This window comes from Cherax quadricarinatus, chromosome 83 (assembly GCF_038502225.1).
Source record: "Cherax quadricarinatus isolate ZL_2023a chromosome 83, ASM3850222v1, whole genome shotgun sequence".
In the NCBI taxonomy this organism is placed as follows: Eukaryota; Metazoa; Arthropoda; class Malacostraca; order Decapoda; family Parastacidae; genus Cherax; species Cherax quadricarinatus.
This window is the reverse complement of record NC_091374.1, coordinates 20,741,576-20,764,999: the sequence shown is the minus strand read 5'-3', so window position 1 is coordinate 20,764,999 and position 23,424 is coordinate 20,741,576. Positions and strand designations below refer to the sequence as shown.

At 40.2% G+C, this 23,424-nt stretch overlaps 1 protein-coding gene across 1 annotated transcript in view; it reads left to right on the top strand.

Annotated features, from left to right (window-relative positions):
• Nucleotides 1-2,675: 2,675 nt before the first annotated feature.
• Nse4 (Non-SMC element 4) overlaps nucleotides 2,676-23,424 on the top strand; it is a gene marked incomplete at its 5' end in the record, with an annotated part of 46,270 nt that continues 25,521 nt past the window's right edge. Inside the window, 2 exon segments of the mRNA XM_070102900.1 lie at nucleotides 2,676-2,823; nucleotides 14,244-14,451. Of these exon segments, the coding sequence (XP_069959001.1) occupies nucleotides 2,676-2,823; nucleotides 14,244-14,451 (356 nt within the window).

The following is a 23,424-nucleotide window of genomic DNA, read 5'->3' as shown; positions in this document are numbered from 1 at the left end:
GTCAATCAAGTCACTCAGTAATTCAGTCAAGTCATTCTGTAAGTCAGTCAAGTCATTCAGTCAGTGAAGTCACTCAGTAAGTCAGCCAAGTCACTTAGTAAGTCAGTCAAATCACTCAGTAAGTCAGTCGAGTGACTCAGTAATTCAGTCAAGCCATTCAGTAAGTCAGTCAAGTCACTCTTACTAGTAAGTCAGTCAAGTCACTCAGTAATTCAATCAAGTCATTCAGTAAGTCAGCCAAATCACTCAGTAAGTCAGTCAAGTCACTCAGTAAGTCAGTCAAGTCATTCAGTAAGTCAGTCAAGTCACTCAGTAAGTCAGTCAAGTCACTCAGTAAGTCAGCCAAATCACTCAGTAAGTCAGCCAAGTCACTCAGTAAGTCAGCCAAGTCACTCAATAAGTCAGTCAAGACACTCAGTAATTCAGTCAAGTCATTCAGTCAGTGAAGTCACTCAGTAAGTCAGTCAAGTCACTCAAGCCATTCAGTCAGTCAAGTCTCTCAATAAGTCAGTCAAGTCATTCATTAAATCAGTCAATTAATTCATTAAGTCAGTCAAGTAACTCAGTAAGTGAAGTCATTCAGTAAGTCAGCTAAATCATTCAATAAGTCAATCAAGTCATTCAGTAAGTCAGTCAAGTCACTCAGTAAGTCAGTCAGTCATTCAGTAATTCAGTCACACAAACTCATGTTTACCTCTTTTTCTGTGTACAAAGTAACACTTCATTACGGCTACAGGTTATCTCTTGTCTAATATCTTTGTTTCTTTGTTAATTCTAAGACTTAAGTGCTTATACCTCTTCATGCCACTTACAGCAACACTGGTATGGCTACCGAGAGTCATGATTGCTTGGCAGATACAAGATATGGTAATTAAAACATCATAACACAGTTCACAAACACAGCTGCCTTGTAGCAGAGAAAGACTGGACTGGACACACATGAATTATGAATGCAGAATGGTGGGGTGGTGTCGGGGAGTGGTAGGGACTCACAGGAGGGCTTCCCTGACGCTCCACATCAAGCTGGCTGCTTGAACAAAAGAGAATTTTTTTTTTCCTTCCCACAAACTGAACCATGTTAAATTAATTACACGACGTGTTACATAAAATTATGCCACAATTCTTCAATCGCGCAATACTCAAATCGTGCCAAATAAACTCGTGTTAAATGACAGTTTACTGTTCATTACTGTATAAACATTTAAGAATATACCAGAAATGTTATAAATGGTGCAAAGGTGACATTAAAACAATATCAAAGATGGTTGACACAAACCCACTACCATTATAGTATGCTCCTCACTTAGTGACGAATTCGTTTAACAATGTGGTCTTAGGAACAAAACTCCACCGTTAAATGAGGAAGGCTGTATATGTTACTGTAAACTTGTTATCTGGCATTTATATGCATTTATAAGTGAAAAAAATGGCATTATGGGCCGCTTTCCAGTGGTCTACCTGGAGGGCATTCCAGGGATCAACGCCCCCGCGGCCCGGTCCACGACTAGACCTAACCTGCCATAAAAGTGGGGCCCTACTGTATATATAAAATAGGCAGTAACTTTAAAACATTTGAAATTTTGGAAGTTTCCAGATATGATGGAGAGATGTGGAACTCAGGGAGGATGTAAACAAATTGGCATGCGGAGACCATATTAGTGAGTCGGGCAGGGGAGGGAGAGGGGAAATTCGTACAACGAGATTTGGTCATAATTTAAATTGACCGTATTAGTGAAACACCACAAAACAAAATGCCGTAAAGCAGGGCCATACTGTATATCATAATTTATGCCTGGAAAATCCTGGAAGGACATGTCTAAAACCTGCACACTGGAATCACTCTATGTGATAGCTAAGGAAACTTGGCAGATGGTGCAAAGTGCTCTCAACGAAAAGCAGGAATATGGGTATACTAAGAGAGAGGTTGTTGAGTGTCAGAGGTCCCTGACTTTTCAGCACCTCTTTCCAGGAGCATGAGGAGAAATTATCAGAAAACCCTGGCTGTCTTCGAGAGGAAACTAGACAAGCTCCTTAGATCATTTCCTGACCTGCTGAGCTGTGGTTCATACATTGAACTGCATGCAGCTAGCAGTATCAGCTTGGTTGATTGAGCCTTGATCCACCAAGGTATTGACCCCAGAAGCATCCTTCAGATATCCTTGAGGTGTTGGGGTCCTGAGCTGTGTGTGAGGCAGATTCTAGAGATGAAGTGTGCATGTACCTAGCAAATGTAAACAAATGAATTACTGTGTGGAAAGTGATCTAAGAGTCTGTTATTGCTCTTGAAGAAGTTATACAGACAGGTACAAAGAAAACCTTCACTTAGGAGACTGAAACTTATATTTCCGTCCAACTTGGATCATTAACAACTCACACAGAGCCTTTTGGGATGAGGGACTGATCACCTCATCTTCTACTGTCTTCACATATCCTCTGTATTCAATTGATGAAGCCACTGGTTGATAAAATGTCTTCATATGAAGGTACCTAGGCATGGCACATTTGTGTAATTCCTCATCTTGTCAGTATTGTCTGCCATTATTATAATGATTGCACTATAGTGCTTGTTTCAGGCCATCTATAGCAGGAAGAACCTAAGGATATTACTCTCAGTGTCATTTATTGACTGATATATCAGATTATGTACACACTTTACTTCAGATGATTATTTTCAGGTTTGGCAGAGCTGTGTCATCACTCTACAAGAGAGCTGTAGGCATAGAGCCAATTTATGGTGCTCTTGAATGGCAGCGTCCAAAACCAGCTCCCAGGGCTGCTAAAAAACAAGATACTGAAGCTGGCCCAAAGACAAAACCACATGAGGTAATGTTCTTGTTTCAAGATATGTATGTCCATTTGTATGTAATTGTCATAACATGTACTTAGGGCTTTAGTCATTAGTAATCGTGATTCCCCACAGTAAATCATCAGTTAAAATGCAGACTTCTAGGATGTTTTCACTATGTGATGATTGAAGAATTGAGGCAGTTTTTTAATAATGATGCTACAGTGTTTATTTTTGGTGGTGTAAATATAGGGAAAAAGAGCTAAAAGTCAGTAGAAAATGTGTAGTAACCAATAGTTTCACCGTAACTACACTTTTCTGTTTCTGTGCCTTGAAGAGTCATTCACTTACCCTGCGGGTATTTATACAAATGTTGAATATGTTCGTGATTGATAATAGAGTGAAAAGTACTGTAATTTGAAGAGAAAGTGAAGGTATTGCCTTGATGAATGCTTGTGTTTGAAGTTCAGAGAGCCACCACAGTATATATTGTTTATATATAAATTGTTTATCATCACAGGAGTCTCAGGAAGGCCAACAAATGTGACTAAATTACAGCCTCTCCTCACTTAACGATGGAGTTCCATTCCTAAGACCACGTCAGTAAACGAATTCATCGTTAATTGAAGAGCATAGTATAATGGTAGTGGGTTTGTGTCAACCATCTCTGATATTGTTTTAATGTCACCTTTGTACCATTTATAACATTTCTGGTATATTTTTAAATGTTTATACAGTAGAAACAACAGATATAGCCCCACTCCATAAAGGTGGCAGCAAAGCAGTAGCTAAGAACTATAGACCAATAGCTTTAATGTCCCATATCATAAAAATCTTTGAAAGAGTTCTAAGAAGCAGGATAGCAAACCACCTGGACTCCCAAAAATTGCACAACCCAGGGCAACATGGTTTCAGAGCAGGTCACTCCTGCCTTTCGCAACTGCTAGACCACTATGATATGGTCTTAGATGCACTGGAAAACAAACAGAATGCAGATGTAGCATACACAGATTATACAAAAGCCTTTGACAAGTGCGACCATGGTGTAATAGCACACACAATGCATGCTAAAGGGATAACTGTCAAAGTAGGAAGATGGATCTTCAATTTTCTAACCAATCGTGTACAAAGAGTAGTGGTAAATAGAGTTAAATCGGATGCTGCCATAGTGAAGAACTCTGTCCCACAAGGCACAGTACTAGCATCTATCCTGTTCCTCATTCTCATATCAGACATAGTGCTATGTAAACCATAGCACTGTATCATCCTTTGCAGACGATACTAGGATCTGCTGGAGAGTGTCATCCATTGAGGACACGGCAAAGCTCCGAGAAGATATAAACCAAGTTTTCCAATGAGCATCAGAGAACAATATGATTATCAATGAAAACTAATTCCAACTGCTCCATTATGGAAAACTGGAGGAAATAATAACTAGGACTGAGTATACTACAAACTCTAATCACACAGTAGAGCAGAAAAGTAATGTGAAAGACCTGGGTGTGGTAATGTCCAAAGACCTCACCTTCAAGGACCACAACAGTGCCACTATCACATCTACGAGGAAACTGATAGGATGGATAATGAGAACATTCAAGACGAGATGCTAAGCCAGTGATGATCCTTTTTAAATCACTTGTTCTCTCTAGGCTGGAATACTGCTGTACATTAACATCCCCATTCAAGGCAGGTGAAATTGCAGATCTAGAGAATGTACAGAGAACCTTTACTGCAGGTATAAGTTCCATCAAATACCATAACTACTGGGAATGCTTGGAAGCACTTGACTTGTACTCACTGGAGTGCAGGCAAGAGAGAGATATCATTATCTATACCTGGAAGATTCTGGAGGGACTGGTCCCTAATATGTACACAGAAATCACTCGATATGAAAGCAAAAGACTTGGCAGGTGATGCAACATGACCCCCCATGAAAAGTAGGGGCATCACTGGTACACTAAGAGAAAATACAATAAGTGTCTGGGGCCCAAGACTGTTCAACAGTCTCCCACCAGCAATAAGGGGCATTACCAGTAGACCCCTGGTTGTCTTCAAGAGGGAGCTGGACAGATACCTAAAGTCGGTGCCGGATCAGCTGGGCTGTGGTTCGTATGTTGGATTGCGTGCAGCCTGCAGTAACAGCCTCGTTGATCAGGCCCTGATCCACCAGGAGGCCTGGTCATGGACTGGGCCGCGTGGGCGTTGATCCCCAGAATACCCTCTGGGTAGACTCCAGGTAGTAGTGTATTGTATATTGTAATAAGCAGAATAGAGGAAATCAGATCTAATATACATTATTTAGGTATGCATACTGGTCAGAGAGCCCGTACCAAGTCCGAGTTGTCGGTAAATGAGTATGTCACTAAGTGAGGAGAGGCTGTAGTTGTTTCCTTCATACCTGTCAATATATACTACAGTGTTTTCATATCCTCTGCATCATTAGTGCTAAAATGCGAGAATACTGGAGACATTTTTTTTTTCCAACAAACCGGCTGTCTCCCACTGAGGCAGAGTGACCCAAAAAGAAAAAAACACTTTCACCATCACTCACTCCATCACTATCTTGCCAGAGGGGCATCAATAATACGGTTAAAAAAATGCAGTTATCTCCATCCTTCCTTCAGAGTACATGCACTCCTTTCCACTTTGTAGTATGTATTCTTTATTTTCCAAACCTACTCTTCTCCCCAGCACCCCTGCATTCGCTTCTCTTGCAACTCCGAGGTGACATCATGCATCCCTGTCTAAGGCCTACTTTTACTGGGAAATAATCTCTCTCTTTCTCTCCTACATACCATCACCTGAGCCTCACTATCTTCATAAAAACTGCTTTCAGTAACTTACCACTGTTACGTTGGTTTGTCCCTTATTACTTTGATGGTAAGGTTCTCACTACATGTTCTAGTGTGGGGTAGCTTTTACTTAATGGCCTTATTTGTCTAGGGGTAATACTTACATCATGGCTGATCATCTTGAGTGTCTCTGACCCTTTCACCAGCCCTCTTCACAGGTTATGTAAACTACTACTATAAAAATATAACTGTATTCTCAATAGATATGTACAGAATATACAATCACAGCCTCCATTTTCAAAACAAAATCTACACACTCCATGCCTGTGCTCCACATGGTGTGTTGCAACAACTCTTGTCCTTCACTCTTCCTGACATAACTCTGGGCTAACCAGTGTTTTGACACACTTTAGTCACCCTGGGTATGGTGGCCAAAACTTAAATTATAAAAACTCACCCCTGGAGCACACATGATGCCCCAAAAGATAGGAGAAGGACCCAGAGATCCTGCCAGGTTGAAGGTCAGCCACAGAGAGAGAGAGTCAGTGAGAGGGAGAGAGAGAGAAGCCTACCTAAGCTCCTCCCACCAAAACAAAAGACTGTTGCCAAGCACAATTCTCCAGTTACCACAATTCTACCACCTCTTAATTTTACTTTTACAAAAAGAAATACAACTTTATAAACTACTTATTTAAATTGTGTGTTTATGTGTCTATAGTATAACCTATTATATTGAGAAAAATAGGTTTGACCCAGCTGCCTCTCAGTCATAAGGTTGATCAGTCCTTCTGACATTTAGAGCAAAGTCCCCATCAATTCAATATAATTAGGTATTCCAGAGTAACTGTTACTTATAAATACATGTTGGGTCCTATAGCCCCATAACACCCCCACCTCCAGACGAAGTCTCACAAAAGCTAGCCGTGTCCCTCAGGATACGGCTAGTAAAAAGTATATTGCTTAAGTCTGAAGGCGGTAAACAAGACTACTAGAAATGCTACATATTTCCCAGCACCATAACTACTCTTCACTTTACTGTTATTTACAACAGATTGCAGAATTTTTTATAAAAGCATTTTAACCATACCCATATACTCAAGGGTGTAACTATTTACAATTTTAGTGGCTTTTAAACAATACACATTACAATGCAAAATTTTGCACACAATGCCCACTGTGAAAACCCGCACCAACAGGCCTGTGCCTCTGCTACGGTAATCCAGCAAGCAACTGGTACTCCAGGGTGGCATCTTCCTGATCAGGAGACGAGAGTAGAGCCAAACCCAGAGCAGTCAGGTGTACCCCAGGCAGGAAACTTCACAAAACATGTCAAGGTGTCTCTCACTTGGTGGCCGAACCAAACAGTGAGACTTCCAGTCAACACTCACGATCCTTAACATGGTCAGGCACTTAAGCCCATCTTCCGAGGTCCCACTCCACACAGATCCTCCAAACTTATGAAGAGGAGGCTGACATAGAATATGGAGGGGTCCAGGGGACCACAAAAGCAACCGTCGGGCCGTTTTGTATATAGAGCACACCAAGACACAACATCACATACCTTCCTGAACGTCTCATGTTACCGAAGGTTGTCAACCACTGCCTCAACTCACATTTACGTACACCCTGACCCTCGTCACACTTTTGGCTCTGACTCGACTCCTTTACAGTCATACGGCTGGTAGAGAGTACTCAGGCTCGCCGAGAGTTCACCACTGCAAAAACAACAAGGTCAGCACAAGACAAACACTATGTACAAAGTACGCACCATGCATCTACATGAAACATCTAGAGAGAGCATCAGCAACCACATTCTCTGAGCCTTTTATATATTTAACTTTAAAATTAAAAGGCTGTAGGAACAAAGCCCATTTTAAGAGTCTGATTTTAGTCACTATACACAGGAATAGGATGAAGAGATCCTGAGACATGTACAAATGCTGAATAGCCAGCCCCAAAATGAAAATTTTCTTTCCTGTGGTAAAATGTTGACATTTAAACTTAGAAGGTTGTTCATAGACAGTAACAGTTCTGCAACCTCTCGCAGTGCAACAACAAACACCAAAGACATCTCTTTGCACCCAGGTTGGATACATCAAGTTTACACAAACACCATCACGTTCCATCTCACACATAAATTTTAAGCACACAATGAACACAATTTGCATTACACACATTTAAACGGTACTGGAACACAGGCCATGGAAATCACATCTTCCATGTTTTAGCTTATTTAAAATGTTTGCATCTTTTAGTGCATAAGTATCAATCTTTCTAATTCTGTAAACCTTAGTTGTTAAACGTACTCTGTGGTAGTCAGTGTTTATGCCCAGGGTGCCATCTAATTTGGGAACCATGAAGCATGGGAATGCCCACTGACTCTCACTAAGCACTACAAACTGGTGTTGGAAGAATTTCACTTCTTCCTCCATCTCCAATTTTTCATACAGATTTTTCCCACACAAAAATTGTTGAATTGGCTCAGCTTCCTTAACAATTTCCTCATGGAGTTTCAACTTTTCCCCATTACTGACATCCCAAACTTTTATAAAGTTCCAAGGTGGCTGAGCCAACTCTCCAACATTTTTCTCATTAAAACCAAGCATGCATTTCCCAAAATCTTTTACACACATGTTATTTCTTAAATACGCTTTTGGTATTTCATACAGATTGTTTTGCAGCCCTTTACATTCCATTAAAACATTGGTCTCTCTGAATTTTTGACACAACTTCAAACCCTTTGACCGGTTACTGTGTACATTATACTCATTCTTTTCTTGCTTGGGGGTGTGGGTTTTATATCTAGCCCCTGGGAACTTCCCCCACAACATGTTCAGCTCACAGCAACTTGCCATACAGATTTTCACTTGAATTGGCTCCAGTATCAGCACTTCCTCTCCAGCCTCCAGAGTATCATGGTCCATATTATGGTCCCACATCATCATCCTGGTCTGGTTGATGGGCACGTTCACTGGTACCATCCACCTCATACGAGCCAAACAGTATCTGAAACTGAGAAAAAGCTCCGAGGGGGGAGCATCACCATCCTCCCCAAGCCAATAGCTCAGAAATTCCAGAGTGCTTCCCCACTCAGCAAATACAAAGAAAGGGATCCTCTCATCCCAGTTGTTAGTATTGTCTATACCATAGGCTTGCATCATTGTCTTGAGGGCTTGATGTAATTTCTCTATTTCCCCTTGAGATGGAGGGTGATAGGCCATTGCAAAGTTAGGCTCTACTTTTAATTCCTTCAAAACATTTCTAAAAGACTTTGAGGTAAAGTTAGGCCCCTGGTCTTTTTGCACTGCTTGTGGAAAACCAACATGAAAAAAGAACTTCATCAAAGCCCTTAAGACTACATGAGCTGTTATCTTATGCAGAGGGACTGCTTCCAGGTACCTGGTAGTGGAGCAAATATTTGTGAGTAAATAATCATTTCCCATTCTGGTCCTTGGGAGTGGGCCAACAACATCCACTACCAGCTTGCTGAAGGGTTCACCTGGTGCTGAAATCGGCTGAAGGGGAACAGGTTTAATACTTCGACTAGGTTTCCCTATAATTTGAAAGGCATGATAGGTCTCAATATGCTCTCTGACAGTCTCCCACAGCTGAGACCAGAAGAAATGCCTGGAAACCTTGGACATCACCACCTGGGGACAAAGCCCTTGTTCTCCTTCCATCGATACTGCAAACAGAGGTGAATTCTTTATAAGAGTTTCCTCCCTGAAATGAAAACACTTATTTAACTGTAAAATCTCTTCCTCAGCAACAGCGACATTTTCCTGCACAAAAATTAATTGCACCCTAGCAGGTGCAGCCTCTCTCACACTATTTAACTGATCCATTCTCCAATCATGCTCAGCTCTGGCTGGAACATCCTTTTCTTCAGTTGACTGCAGTTCAACATCAGAAAGCAGAGTTACCAAACTTAAGCCCTCACCATCCTCATGAGAAATATCATGAAGACTGTTGGTAGCATGATCATGAGCCATACTTCTCATGGTGGAACCATCAGGGAGAAGGTCTGGCAGGGTTTTCCTAGCCATTTCCTCCCAACATTTCGGACTTGGTTTCCCCCAAACTAGTTGTTCCTCACTGTCTAACAGGCCCATAACATTATTCCCTAATAAGAGGTCGACCCCTTCGAAGGGAATTTCATCGGAGATACCTACAGGGAGATAGCCAACTTGGTATGCAGATTCTACCCATAATTTGTGTACAGGTGTCCTTATGGTTGAACCCGTAATACCCTTCAACAATATATCTACCCCAGTATAGGTATCCTTAGACACTGGTAGCACTCCAGCATGTAGCAAAGAGTAGGTGCTACATCCATCTCTCAAGGACAATATGTTCTCAACTCTGCCTACATTCTTTTGCAAACCAACTGTGGACCTACTAGAAAATATACACATCCTGGGGTCTAGATCCAAAGGTTCCTCCTCACCTTGCCTTGAAGACCTAATGCAGGCAACTGGATGTATCTCTGCAGTTAGAGTCCTCTGGGGTGGTTCCTCCCTTTTCTGATCTCGCCGCCTTGACCAGCAAAACTTTTGTGCGTGTCCAGTTTTGTTACAGTAATAACAGATAAAACTCTTAAAGGTATTTTTACCATTTGGTGTAGGACTGGTACTGTTTACTCGAGGATCTGAAACATCTGATTGTCTAAGTAAACTTTGAACTCCAGCTGACTTACCTTTTCCTTCTATTTTAGAGGGCACCTCAGCCTTCATTTGTCCCTGAAAATTCTTGTCCCACTTACCTTTATGACCATAGGACTTGGAATAAGGTTTAGAATGAGTGGGGAAATTTTCAGGAGCATGACTGTTTTTACTTACCAATTCCCTGCGAGCCAAGAATCGGTCACCTAGATCCAGTGCTTCTGAAAGATTATCTGGGTTTTTGTCCTCCAAATATTCTCTGAGGTCAACAGGGATTGTATTGTACAATTCCTCATGAACCATCAGATCTACTAATTTGTTATAGTCTTTATTAACTCCTTTAGAACAAACCCATTTCTTAAAAAGGAACAGTTTCTCATTCCCAAACTCAGTTAAGGTCTGCCCATCCTGAAATTTTTGATTCCTGAACTTTTGTCTATATTTCTCAGGTATCATTTGGTATGCAAGCAATACTTCCTCTTTAATCTTATCATAATCAGAAAAATCTTGCCCCTCCAGAGTCTCTACTCTCTGGAATCCTTTACCCACAAGTTGTGTGCGAACTAGGGTAGCCCACTTCTGTTTGGGCCATCCTTGCTCCAAAGCAGTCTTCTCAAAAAAAGAAAAATACCTATCTGGGTCACTCTCTGTAAACTTAGGGACAAAATTTGCAGCTTTAGTTATGTTAAAGTACTGCTCAGGCTCTTGTTCTGAACCTCCTAACCTTTGACGTTCTTTCTCCTTAGCTTTCATTAATTTCATTTCAGCCTCTAGTACAGCTAATTTCAGTCTCATTCTCTCCATTTCCATATCACCTGGAGTAGGTGATTCCTCATCTTCACTATTAACAGGCATGTTTACTGATGAATTATTACCTTCTTCCCTGAAGCCTAAAAAATCTGAAGACTCATCTTCTGACATAGTTTTATCTTTAAACACTTGCTTCCCTCTTACAGTATCAGTGGACAAAGTTTTCCCACAGGCACATAAAATAACACAAATTGAATGTAAACTATGCACATAGCACTTACCATAACCACAACAAAAATGTGTTACTCAACCTTTCTCCCACCTTAGGAGAAAAACAACCTGTAAACTAATATATGAAAACAACACTTCCACTGACCCACCTTGGTAAATCTTCTACCAGAAACGTGCAACTGTTATTACCCCATACCAGCACATATAGTTCAAAGAATGTTTTGAGTTATTTTAGCAGTCAAATAACTCTCCCGGTCAAGCTCCCATGTTACGTTGGTTTGTCCCTTATTACTTTGATGGTAAGGTTCTCACTACATGTTCTAGTGTGGGGTAGCTTTTACTTAATGGCCTTATTTGTCTAGGGGTAATACTTACATCATGGCTGATCATCTTGAGTGTCTCTGACCCTTTCACCAGCCCTCTTCACAGGTTATGTAAACTACTACTATAAAAATATAACTGTATTCTCAATAGATATGTACAGAATATACAATCACAGCCTCCATTTTCAAAACAAAATCTACACACTCCATGCCTGTGCTCCACATGGTGTGTTGCAACAACTCTTGTCCTTCACTCTTCCTGACATAACTCTGGGCTAACCAGTGTTTTGACACACTTTAGCCACCCTGGGTATGGTGGCCAAAACTTAAATTATAAAAACTCACCCCTGGAGCACACATGATGCCCCAAAAGATAGGAGAAGGACCCAGAGATCCTGCCAGGTTGAAGGTCAGCCACAGAGAGAGAGAGTCAGTGAGAGGGAGAGAGAGAGAAGCCTACCTAAGCTCCTCCCACCAAAACAAAAGACTGTTGCCAAGCACAATTCTCCAGTTACCACAATTCTACCACCTCTTAATTTTACTTTTACAAAAAGAAATACAACTTTATAAACTACTTATTTAAATTGTGTGTTTATGTGTCTATAGTATAACCTATTATATTGAGAAAAATAGGTTTGACCCAGCTGCCTCTCAGTCATAAGGTTGATCAGTCCTTCTGACATTTAGAGCAAAGTCCCCATCAATTCAATATAATTAGGTATTCCAGAGTAACTGTTACTTATAAATACATGTTGGGTCCTATAGCCCCATAACAACCACCTATTCCATTCACTTATAATGTCTGCCACATTGCTCCCATATCCACTCTGTCATATGTTTTTTCTACATTCATAAATGCCACAAAAACTTCATTACCCTTATCTAAATACTGTTCACTTATATTCTTCACTGTAAACACTTTGTCTACACATCCCCTACCCTTCCTAAAGCCTCCTTGTCCATTTGCAATTCTGCTTTCCATCTTACCCTTAATTCTTTCAATAATAACTGTGCCATACATCTTACTAAATATACTCAACAGGTTTATTCCCCTATAATTCATACACTCACTTTTGTCCCCTGTGCCTTTATGCAAAGGAACTATGCATCCTCTCTGCCAATCCCTGGATACCTTCCCCTCACTCATATATTTATTAAATAAAAGCACCAACCATTCCAGAACTACATCTCCACCTGCTTTTAGCATTTCTTTCTTGATCACATCAGTCCCAGCTGCTTTTTCCCCCTATTCATTCTACACACAGCCTCACATACCTCCATCACACTCAAAACTGTTTTTCCTCACTCCTTTCTGGCCAGTGCATGAAATCACAGCTTCTGTCTTCATCAACATTTAAGAGTTCCTCAAAATATTCCCTCCATCTTCCTAATACAGTGGACCCCCGCTTAACGATCACCTCCCAATGAGACCAATTATGTAAGTGTATTTATGTAAGAGCGTTTGTACGTGTATGTTTGGGGGTCTGAAATGGGCTAATCTACTTCACAATATTCCTTATGGGAACAAATTCGGTCAGTACTGGCACCTGAACATACTTCTGGAATGAAAAAATATCGTTAACCGGGGGTCCACTGTACTTCCAACTCTCCATCTGATAACTCTCCTCTCCTCTTTTTAGCTGTCTAATCCATTCATCCCCTATTAATCTCATTCCAGAACTTTTTCTTATTCTCAGCAAAATTTGTTGATTACATCTCGCCCACTCACTCATTTACTCTCCTTTTACATTCCCTTACCACACACTTTTTCTCTCCATATACTTTCCTCTCCTTATATTACTTGTTTTGCAAACACCTCTCATATCAAACTTTTTCTCTTTTACCACTCTACCTCATCATTCACCAATTACTCCTCTTCCCTCCTGCACCCACCCTTCTTTATCCACAAACTTCTGATGAACATTCTAACACAGCATTCTTATATCTACCCCATACTTCTTCAAGCGCATTACCAGTATTCTCACTTGCCCATCTTTCTAGCAATAGTTGCTTATATCTTACCATAACTGTCTCCTCCTTTAGTTTGTGAACCTCCACCTCTCTCTTACTCGTTGATGCCATTCTCCTTGTACTCCAGTTGCTGTGTACTGTTGACCGGTTCACCCTGGACCAGTGAACCACAGTCTGCTCTTCTTTGTCCTGCCTGCACTATCTTGTCCTCTCTGCACTTCTTATAAACATTTATTTTGTCTCTGGCAACATAATTCCCAGATGGACACACAAGGTTTCTCTCTACCACCACACTGATAATGGATGATGCCTGTACCATACAAACTTGCAATTAAGCAGAGTTGGTTCATTTTATTGAAAGTAAAACTAGACTAGACAGCCGTTCAGTATTGAACATTTGGTCTGCTTCATGACTATTTTAATCAGGTGTACCATTAAATGTACATGTTGAGTCACATTTTTTTGCCAATTTATCTGACATCCACTTTATAGGGGTTTATTTTATCAGATTTTTACTGTACAATTATTGTTTGTTGAGGTAGTAAGTACTGTACAGTTATCATCAGGTGAAAAATACTGTATTGTTGTTGTTTGTGTCAGGTGGTAAGTTTTGTACAATTATTGTTTGTTGTGTGGTAAGTACTGTACAATTATTGTTTGTTGTAGGTGGTAAGTGCTGCACAGTTATTGTTTGCTGTAGATGGTAATTACTGTATAATTATTGTTGTAGATGGTAAGTGGAAGTACTGGAGAGGAGAGACAAACAGAGGAAGTAACGAGGATCTACAAGATACTTGATGCTCGCTTCAAGGAGAACAAGAAACGTCCACTGTGTTTCTTCACCTTCGTGGTCAACCCGCATAGCTTCATGCACACCGTGGAAAACTTGTTTCATACAAGTTTTCTCTTTAGGGATCAATATGCTGTACTAACTGAAGGTATTTTTTTTTTTCAACAAGTTGGCCGTCTCCCACCGAGGCAGAGTGACTCAAAAAGAAAGAAAATCCCCAAAAAGAAAATACTTTCATCATCATTCAGCACTTTCACCTCACATATAATCACTGTTTTTGCAGAGGTGCCCAGAATACAACAGTTTAGAAGTATATACGAATAAAAATACACAATATATCCCTCCAAACTGCCAATATCCCAAACCCCTCCTTTAGAGTGCAGGCATTGTACTTCCCATTTCCAGGACTCAAGTCCAGTTATATAAAATAACCGGTTTCCCTGAATCCCTTCACTAAATATTACCCTGCTCACACTCCAACAGCCTGTCAGGTCCCAAATACCATTCGTTTCCATTCACTCCTATCTAACACGCTCACGCACCCTTGCTGGAAGTCCAACCCCCTCGCCCACAACACCTCCTTTACCCCCTCCCTCCAACCTTTTTGAGGACGACCCCTACCCCTGCTTCCTTCCCCTACAGATTTATACACTCTCCATGTCATTCTACTTTGATCCATTCTCTCTAAATGACCAAACCACCTAAACAACCCCTCTTCAGCCCTCTGACTAATACTTTTATTAACTCCACACCTAATTTCCACACTCCGAATTTTCTGCATAATATTTACACCACACATTGCCGTTAAACAGGACATCTCCACTGCCTCCAACTGTCTCCTCGCTGCAGCATTTACAGCCCAAGCTTCACACCCATATAAGAGTGTTAGTACTACTATACTTTCATACATTCCCTTCTTTGCCTCAATAGATAACATTTTTTGCCTCCACATATACCTCAATGCACCACTCACCTTTTTTCCTTCATCAATTCTATGATTAACCTCATTCTTCATAAATCCATCCGCTGACACGTCAACTCCCAAATATCTGAAAACATTCACTTCTTCCATACTCCTCCTTCCTAATTTGATATCCAATTTTTCTTTATCTAAATCATTTGATACCCTCACCACCTTACTCTTTTCTATGTTCACTTTCAACTTTCTACCTTAACACACACTCCCAAATTCGTCCACTAACCTTTGCAATTTTTCTTTAGAATCTCCCATAAGCACAGTATCATCAGCAAAAAGTAACTGTGTCAGTTCCCATTTTGAATTTGATTCCCCAAAATTTAATCCCACCCCTCTCCCGAACACCCTAGCATTTACTTCCTTTACAACCCCATCTATAAATATATTAAACAACCATGGTGACATTACACATCCCTGTCTAAGACCTACTTTTACCAGGAAGTAGTCTCCCTCTCTTCTACACACCCTAACCTGAGCCTCACTGTCCTCATAAAAACTCTTTACAGCATTTAATAACTTACCACCTATTCCATATACTTGCAACATCTGCCACATTGCTCCTCTATCCACTCTATCATATGCCTTTTCTAAATCCACAAATGCAATAAAAACTTCCCTACCTTTATCTAAATACTGTTCACATATATGCTTCAATGTAAACACTTGATCTACACATCCCCTACCCACTCTGAAACCTCCTTGCTCATCCGCAATCCTACATTCTGTCTTACCTCTAATTCTTTCAATTATAACCCTACCGTACACTTTTCCTGATATACTCAGTAAACTTATTCCTCTATAATTTTTACAATCTCTTTTGTCCCCTTTCCCTTTATATAAAGGGACTATACATGCTCTCCGCCAATCCCTAGGTACCTTCCCCTCTTTCATACATTTTTTATTTATTTATTTATTTATTTAGTAATTTTAGCATACATACAGAGGTACAAAAAAAATACAGGTAAGAGCAGCATGCCAAAGCCACTTATATGCATAGCATTACGGGCTGGCTTAAAATTAACTTAAGATTAACTAAGCAATGATGAAATCAGTGATAAAACATTATTGTAAACAGATAACTATAAAGCACAAATGAGTATTACAAAGACAGGTCATATGGTTGCATGCATTGCTGTACATTCAGTCGAATGGAGTATTCTGTTAGGTAGTGTATTTAAAAAATAACAAAGTTAGATTGGGTCCTAGGTTTAACATTTGTGTGATATAATTGTAAGTAACATATAGGATATACAATTTATAAGGTTCAGTTATTCAGTTTTTATTTGGTTTTGAGTGAGTAAGTACGACCCACTCCAACACTATATCCCCCCCTGCTTTTAACATTTCTGTCATGATCCCATCAGTTCCAGCTGCTTTACCCCCTTTCATTCTACGTAATGCCTCACGTACCTCCCCCACACTTACATTCTGCTCTTCTTCACTCCTAAAAGATGGTATACCTCCCTGACCAGTGCATGAAATTACTGCCTCTCTTTCTTCCTTAACATTTAAAAGTTCCTCAAAATATTCTTGCCATCTACCTAATACCTCCATCTCCCCATCTACTAACTCCCCTACTCTGTTTATAACTGACAAATTCATACTTTTCGTAGGCTTTCTTAACGTGTTTAACTGACTCCAAAATTTTTTCTTATTTTCATTAAAATTTCTTGACAGTGCCTCTCCCACTCTATCATCTGCTCTCCTTTTGCACTCTCTCACCACTCTCTTCACCTTTCTTTTACTCTCCATATACTCTGCTCTTCTTATAACACTTCTGCTTTGTAAAAACCTCTCATAAGCTACCTTTTTCTCTTTTATCACACCCTTTACTTCATCATTCCACCAATCACTCCACTTTCCTCCTGCCCCCACCCTCCTATAACCACAAACTTCTGTAGTCATATAGTAGGTTATATAGAAACGTAGGATTTTTCTCTTATGTTGGTGCAACACTGTTTTGGGCATTAGTGTCACCTTCTTTAGAGGCTCTATGGTTTCAACCTTTGATAGTGTCACCCAGGGCAGCCCCCCTCCATCCTTACACTGCCACTGTCTCTATCTCTGTTTCTATCTTTGTCTATCTTTGTCTCTGTCTCACTGGTACACTTAAGTACAGATATCATACATCGTGTAAATTACCTAGGGTAACGCAAAAAAATCCAGACAAAGTGCTATACTCTGCTTGTAGAGATAAGACATAATAAGCTTGACTGGCAAGTAATGTGCATTTTCACTTGTTCAGGAATCAGACATGATGACTTTGCATCGTGTGTAATGCCTGTTGGTTCATGAGCAGCTCTCTCTGAGACAGAGAGAGACAAGCAGACAGACAGATAAGGAGAGACAGAGCTAAACACAGGCAGACAGACAGATAATCAGACATGTTTATGTGTAACAGTGAGAACAAGTAAAGCCAAGGTTCACTGGAGCAGTGCACAATCACCACTATTAAAGTGCTGCACTGTGAGCAGTGGAGTGACATTAGTCTTACACTGCTTCAAGGAGTTACATATACTCCAGCATGTCTAAAACATTGCTGTGACCTATAAATGCTTTGTATCTTTCTAAACAATAACATGTGTCCAAAGCAGGGGAAAATATTCACCTGTCAGTGTGTTTGTGACTATTTGGTTACTGTTTCACTACCTAATATTAGTGTCAAAATAAATATTGGCTATAAAATCACAAAAACTACTATGAATTGTAGTTATCAGAGCATAAAAATTATATAAATTAAAATAAAAATGTAAGCAGCAGGGCTCCATGTTGCCACCAGGTGAGCATCCGGCGCCACCTTCGCGGCCTTATATCTCGGTATGTACTGACCCTAATTTTTTTTTTTTTTTTGGTCTTATTGCACACAGAAAATGGCCCTCTGTACAGTAGGGTCCCGCTTTATGGCATTTCACTTTATGGTGTTCCACTAATAAAGACATTTCAAATTATGACCAAAACTTGATATACGGCTCCCTCCACCTGACTTTCTGATATGGCCACCACGCTCCCACCTGGTCTGTTTACATTCTCCATGAGCTCCGTAACCAACATCTCTCTCCATTATGTCTGGAAACTCCAAAATTTCAAGTGTTTTTAAAAGTTATTTCATATTTTATATATACAGTGGACCCCCGACATTTGATAAATTCAACATTTGATGCATTTTAACGCAAAAATTTTGCCTCGACATTCGATGGAAAATCCGACATTCGATGCGATTCGTACGAGACGTGTCCACGTGTGGCCTGAACTGCCCTGTGTGTGCCAGTATTTACAAGCCAGGCAGTGTGCGCACATCTAAGGATACATTTGGTACTTTCCATATTATAACTGTTTTTGGTGCGACAGAAGTCCAGTGACTCTCAAGCTAGTCCTAGTGGCATTAAAAGAAGAAGGGAAGTAACCCTGGAAAAAGACTTGATACCTCAAGGGGATTCCCCTTCTAAACACTAACACCATCCACACTCTCCCCTCCTCCCATCCCATCAATCATCACCAGATCTTCATTAAAGGTAAGTGTCAATTATTCTATTGTTATTAATCTATTGTTATTGTAATTATTCTATTGCATTAAACTTAATATTTCATGTGGTAAAATTTTTTTTTTCATACTTTTGGGTGTCTTGCACGGATTAATTTGATTTCCATTATTTCTTATGAGGAAAATTAATTCGACTTTCGATAATTTCGACATTTGATGAGCGCTCAGGAACGGATTAATATCGAATGTTGAGGGTCCACTGTACTCTGATAATTATACTTATGTATACCTGTACCTAAATAAACTTACACACTGTGCTGGCATGCGGGTACACATTAAAATCAGTAAGAGTGTCTTATGTCTCGAGATGCCATATTAGTAACAATAATAATAATAATGATAATCACAAAGTCTCATTAAATGTCGTATATTACGTTAATATACACATTTTCATTAATCCATCTATGATATTTTTCAGAATTATATAATAAACACTGTACATAACATACAAAGATGATAAATACACCCCACATTAGAATAAATAAACATAAATATGAGATGTGGTAGCCAGACAACTTGTACGAGTGATGCCGAATTAGTAATGATAATAATACAGTGGACCCCCGCATAACGATCACCTCCGAATGCGACCAATTATGTAAGTGTATTTATGTAAGTGCGTTTGTACGTGTATGTTTGGGGGTCTGAAATGGACTAATCTACTTCACAATATTCCTTATGGGAAGAAATTCGGTCAGTACTGGCACCTGAACATACTTCTGGAGGGAAAAAATATCGTTAACCGGGGGTCCACTGTACTCAATAATAATCACAGAGTCTCATTAAATGTTGTATATTATGTTAATATACACATTTTCATTAATCCATCTATGATATTTTTTTTTCAAAATTATATAAGAACATAAGAAAGGAGGAACACTGCAGCAGGCCTGTTGCCCCATACTAGGCAGGTCCTTTACAATCCATCCCACTAACAAAACATTTGCCCAACCCAATTTTCAATGCTCCCCAAGAAATAAGCTCTGATAACTCTATCCACTCATTTGCAAGTCCCACTCAAATCCAACCCCTCTCGCTCATATATTTATCCAACCTAAATTTTAAACTTCCCAAAGTCCTAGCCTCAATAACCCAACTAGGTAGACTGTTCCACTCATCAACTACCCTATTTCCAAACCAATATTTTCCTATGGCCTTTCTAAATCTAAACTTGTCTAATTTAAATCCATTACTGCAGGTTCTCTCCTGAAGAGAGATCCTCAAGACTTTATTTCTATCTCCTTTATTAACCCTTTGAGGGTCGACAGGCCCTCTCCGAAACTCGTTCTCAGGGTCGGCCAAATTTCAAAAAAAAAAAAAATTATTTTTTATGAAAAAATAGAGTTATTTTTTCTAAACATTATAGGCTAAACAAAAAAATTTTAATGTCAATACTTACCGAGATATGGAGGCGTGAAATTTGCCAAAATTGAACAACATATGGTAACATCGCCGACTGCCGTCACCCGGTATTTTTCTATTTACTTTTTTATGTACTATTTTCAATTATTTTTCAATTTTTCTTTTTCTGAGTAACTTTTATGGCCTCTGAGGCCAACATGATCAGTATTTTGTAAGTTATTTCTTTTTCAATACTACACAATAAGGGCATAAACACTGTTGTCATTATTTTGTTTACAGAAAATATTTACACAAACAAACGATATGAAATGTTGTTTATTACTATTTTTCTATATTTTATATGCACATATACAGTCACAGGGAATGTTTCTAGAAGTTCTGCAGCCTGTGGAAGTCTTTGAAACATGGTGTCATGCGCAGTGGTGTTTTACACTCCTCACACACAAAGCGAATGTCTCTGCGTTGTTGTGTGCGTTTTTTTGTATGTGCACAGACGTAACACCTCTTCTGAGCCTTTTTCTTCAAAGCAGTAGCAGGCAGTTTTACCAGGAAGTGATCACCATGCTTCAGACGAGCAGGTAGTTGTTGAAAATTTGGTGAGCGGTCAATTGCAGGTGCTGTTCCTTGGTACTTGAATACTATTTGTCTGATGACAGACAAACAGAATTCGCCGTACTGTGGTTTGTTTCTGGTGCTCATCTTATACATATTATAAGCATTGAGCATGGAAATGTCCAGAAGATGGAAAAACAGTTTGATGTACCACTTATAACTCTTGCGAACACAATCAGCAAACCCAATCTGCATGTCACATTTGTCCACTGAACGCATGTTGAAGGTGTAATCAATCACAGCTGCAGGTTTTAGAATGGGTTCATTTCTCTCTCTATGCTGCCTGCCACTGTCTGCCATTTCATTAGGGTGAATTGATGACAACAGTGTGATATCTCGTTTGTCATGCCACCGAAATGCCATGATGTCATTGGCAGCAAACGCCTGCACCTCACCTCTACGAGTGCCAGCGTCAAACCTGGGCATATGTTTCCGATTTGCAAGCACTGTGCCACACACATCTGTCATGTTCACTCGCAAAAAATCACTGAGTGAGGGGCTTGTGTACCAGTTATCTGTATATAATATATGCCCCTTACCAAGGTATGGTTCTATCATTGTTCGAACCACATCACCTGAGATGCCCAATAACTTCCTGGTATTTTGCAATGTATAACTTCCAGTGTACACAATAATATCCAGTACCAGACCACTGTAACAATCACAAAGCACAAACAACTTTATACCAAAGCGTTTCCTCTTGCTTGGTATGTACTGCTTGAAAGAGAGTCTTCCTTTGAACAGAATCAAAGACTCGTCAATTACAAGCTTCCTGAAGGGATAAAAATGCGTACTGAATTTCTGTTTCAGATACACAAACACATTCCTAATCTTATATAACCTGTCAGTTCTGTCAGGCCTGGTTTTATCTGAGAAGTGAAGCATACGTAACATTAGCACAAATCGATTCACTGGCATTATATCACTGAAACCTGGTGTTGCAATCAGGGGGTCTGTTCACCAGTATGATTTCACTTTGTGCTTATACACATGTGGCATAAGCATTATTGTGGCAAAGAAAAGATACATCTCAGCCACAGTTGCCTCCTTCCACTGGTGTAGACGTGATTTTGGTGAAAGTAATGTGTTTGCCATGGTGTACTCGTAGTATGTGTTGCTTTCCATGACAATACTTTTCATCAGTGGTTCATCAAAGAATAACTCGAAACATTCCAGTTCAGTGGCATTGTTCCCAAGTGCACAAGATGGCCGTATTCCACTTTGGCTGTCATCAAACTGGTGGGGATTTGGAACAAAATTGACAGCTTCCTGCCAATCCCAGGTGCGGTCTGCTGGTGGGTACTGGACAATGACAGGTGGTTGTGGTTGTGGAGGTTGTGGTTGTGGAGGTTGTGGTTGTGGAGGTTGTGGTTGTGGAGGCTGGTGTGGTGGGTGAGTGGGGGATGGTGGCCTTTGTTCTAGATCAGCTGAGGCAGCAGCATGGGTGGCAGCATGGCCCACTGCTGGTGCCTCACTGCCGGCACCACTACCACCACGCACATTTTCCATCCCAATTGCAACAGTATCTTCATCATTTTCACTGTCTGTTCCTGTTGTACAGCCATGGGATGTACTCCGAGATACACTCCTTCCCCTTGGTATAACATATGGCACACTACCAGAGCGCATATATCGTCGTATATACTGACGCTTCACTGGGGAATATTGCACTTCACTATCACTACTGGAACTAGTTTGAAGAGCTTGTAGTTAATATTCACTATCACTATCATCACCCATGCTCTCATCTGAGTCTGGGATTTGGGAAAATAGAAGTTTCCTCTTGGGTTCTGGAACAACTGAACGTGAACAAGAGGGCCCAGCACCAGAGGTGGAAGGCTGAGGGTCGTCTGGGTTTTCCTCACTATTACCGATATTATGGTCATTAGTTTCGGTCAAAACCTCACTAAAACCACGAAACTCATCTTCACTGGCACTTCCATCACTATTAGAACTGTCACTGGGGAACAAAAGTGTCCCAATTCGCCGAGGAGTGAGGACCTTCTTACCGCGAGGCATGGTGGACATTGTTTACTAAAAGGGCATTCCCACAATGCACCACTGGGTCCCAGATTTTTTTTCTACCGCGCACACCGAACACGCAGACCCATTCTCTCACACCTAGGCCTACCAGCCTTTTTGCGTGAGATTTGAGGCTGCTAGAATTTATGCGTACTAGTATGTCAAAAACCCCTACGCATAAGACGTACTAGTACGACCAAAACCCTCAAAGGGTTAATACCCATCTTCCACTTATACACTTCGATCATGTCTCCCCTCATTCTTCGTCTAACAAGTGAATGTAATTTAAGGGTCTTCAGTCTTTCTTCATAAGGAAGATTTCTAATGCTATGTATTAATTTAGTCATTCTACACTGAATGTTTTCTAATGAATTTATGTCCATTCTGTAATATGGAGACCAGAACTGAGCTGCATAATCTAGATGAGGACTTACTAATGATGTATAAAGCTGTAATATAACCGCTGGACTTCTGTTGCTTACACTTCTTGATATATGTAAATCCCAGTAATCTGTTTGTGTTGTTATGTACGCTTAGGCATTGCTGTCTTGGTTTAAGGTTGCTGCTTATCATAACCTCCAAGTCCTTTTTGCAATCTGTATGGCTAA